This window comes from Camellia sinensis, chromosome 1 (genome assembly GCF_055761805.1).
Source record: "Camellia sinensis isolate YWXY chromosome 1, ASM5576180v1, whole genome shotgun sequence".
NCBI lineage: Eukaryota > Viridiplantae > Streptophyta > Magnoliopsida > Ericales > Theaceae > Camellia > Camellia sinensis.
In genome coordinates, this window is record NC_138961.1 from 65,122,080 (window position 1) to 65,124,441 (window position 2,362).

The window sequence follows — 2,362 nt, forward strand, 5'->3', positions numbered from 1 at the left end:
GAATCATAAAACTTGTAACCCCGTGATCGTTCGGCATAGCCAATAAAGTAGCTGCTAATGGTTTTAGAGTCCAATTTTCGTTCATGAGGTTTATAAGGCCTCGCCTCAGCAAGACACCCCCACACATGCAAATGTTTTAGATTAGGCTTTCGCCCAACCCAAAGCTCATAAGGTGTTTTTGCAGCTGCTTTAGTTGGCACCCGATTTAAGATATAAGTTGCTGTCTTTAGAGCCTCACCCCAGAGGGACTCTGGTAAAGTAGAATGACTGATCATACTTCTTACCATATCCTTAAGAGTCCGGTTTCGTCTCTCAGATACACCATTCATGCTAGGTGATCCTGGCATGGTGTATTGTGGGACGATTCCACATTCCTCCAGGTATTTTGCAAACGGTCCTGGACGTTGTTCACCTGATCCATCATATCTGCCATAGTATTCACCACCACGGTCAGACCTGACACTTTTAATCCGTTTGTTGAGTTGTAACTCAACTTCGGCCTTAAATTTTTTGAATACGTACAAAGACTGTGATTTCTCATGGATAAGAAATAGATACCCATATCTGGAATAGTCGTCTATGAATGTGATAAAATAATGTTGACCATTCCAAGACGCCATAGGGAATGGGCCACAAATGTCCGTATGAATTAATTCTAAGACATCTGTAGTCCTATGGGCACCATATTTCTTTATTTTGGTCTGTTTTCCCTTGATACACTCAACACAGACATCAAAATCTGAAAAATCAAGAGAGTCCAAAATTCTATCAGACACAAGGCGCTCAACTCTAGATTTAGAGATGTGACCTAGGCGTTTGTGCCATAATGAGGCTGAATTTTCCTTAGTTAATTTACGCTTTGTACCTCGTGATTCCACGTGCAAGGTTGCATTATAAGATGCAATAGTTTCGAGCAAATATAGATTATCAAACACATTAAGTAAACCAGTACCAACAACATTGGAATTAATAGACATACTAAACTTCATATTTCCAAAAGAACAATAATATCCCAATTTGTCCAATATAGAAACAGAATTAAATTCCGTCTAAAGGACGGTACAACAAAAGTGTCTAATAAATCCAAATAATAACCAGTTTTCAGTAATAATCTAAAGTGCGCTATTGCCTGCACTTCTATCGACTTGCCATCACCCACAAAGATGTATCTTTCAGCATCAGTTGGCTTTCGGTAGTTCAGGCAACCCTGCATAGAAACACATATGTGAGTAGTAGCACCAGAATCTACCCACCAAGTGTTTCTTGGTACTGAAGCTAAATTTATTTCAGAACAGACCAAAACATGAAATGTACCTTTCTTTACACGCCAGGCGACGTATTTGGCACAATCCTTCTTTCTGTGTCCGGGCTTGCCACAAAAGAAACAACCATCCTGCACTTTCTGTTTCTTTGGTTCCGGACCCTGAGGAATAGCAACTTCCTTTCCCTTATGCGTTCTTTTGCCCATATGCTTGGAGGTGCTTGCCAGATGAGCACTTTCAGTCCTTTCTTGCTTCAATCTCTCTTCCTCTTGCACACAAAATGAAATGAGCTCATTGAGAGTCCATTTCTCCTTCTGGCAGTTATAACTGACCTTAAATTGGTTAAATTGTGCAGGAAGAGAGATGATAACTAAATGCACGAGCAAATCATCAGATAAGTCGAGCTTTAGTGCCTTAAGTTTTGAAGCCAGATGAGACATTTCCATGATGTACTCGCGAACATTACCCTTGCCTTTATACTTTATTGAAATCAAGCTTGCTAAAAGCGTGCTTGTTTCAGCCTTATCGTTTTTAGCAAAACGCTTTTGAATTTCTGAAAGAAATTCACCGGCAACGGTAACATCCTCTGTTATTGCACCCCGAAAAACTTCTGGAATCCCACGCTTCATGATCATAAGACTTAGCCTGTTAGAACGATCCCACTTATCAAAGTACACAGTTTCCTCAAGAGTACTTTGTGTAGTGAGAGCATTCGGTTTTGGCATCCTTAATGCCAAGTCTATGTCCATGCAGCCGAGAACAATCAATATGTTCTCTTTCCAGTCCTTAAAGTTTGTTCCATTTAACATTGGAACATTGTTCATGTTGGCAGAGATTGAAGTAGTCGACATTAAAGCTGAATCGAAAAGAAAATAAAAGGAATAAACAATTATACTCACATTAAGTTACCAAACAGATAATCTCTAAATAAATTAATTTAATGACAACATCTCAAGATACCTAGCACAACATTAATACCAAACCTTTGGGTAGTGATATTAACTGTAAGTGGTATTCTTGTTGTAATGATCAAACATTGACAATAAGTTATGTCAAATAACAAATCTATCTTTTGATGGATTTATTATTCACATTAGGTT

At 38.7% G+C, this 2,362-nt stretch overlaps 1 protein-coding gene across 1 annotated transcript; it reads right to left on the bottom strand.

Annotated features, from left to right (window-relative positions):
* Nucleotides 1–963: 963 nt before the first annotated feature.
* Nucleotides 964–1,915, bottom strand: LOC145789756 (uncharacterized). The gene is made up of 2 exons (XM_082867105.1): nucleotides 1,315–1,915; nucleotides 964–1,207 (listed from the first exon to the last, which is right to left on the bottom strand). Exons 1-2 carry the CDS (start codon nucleotides 1,895–1,897, stop codon nucleotides 1,179–1,181), a joined length of 612 nt encoding a protein of 203 aa, XP_082723231.1. The 5' UTR covers nucleotides 1,898–1,915; the 3' UTR covers nucleotides 964–1,178.
* Between the last annotated feature and the right edge of the window lie 447 nt (nucleotides 1,916–2,362).

What these genes read in the sequence shown, in the direction of transcription:
- LOC145789756 (XM_082867105.1), bottom strand. Translation starts at nt 1,897, where the DNA reads ATGATCATGAAGCGTGGGATTCCAGAAGTTTTTCGGGGTGCAATAACA. An exon ending in CGCCTGGCGTGTAAAGAAAG is followed by an intron (nt 1,208 to 1,314) that starts GTACATTTCATG and finishes GTTTCTATGCAG; the next exon opens with GGTTGCCTGAACTACCGAAA.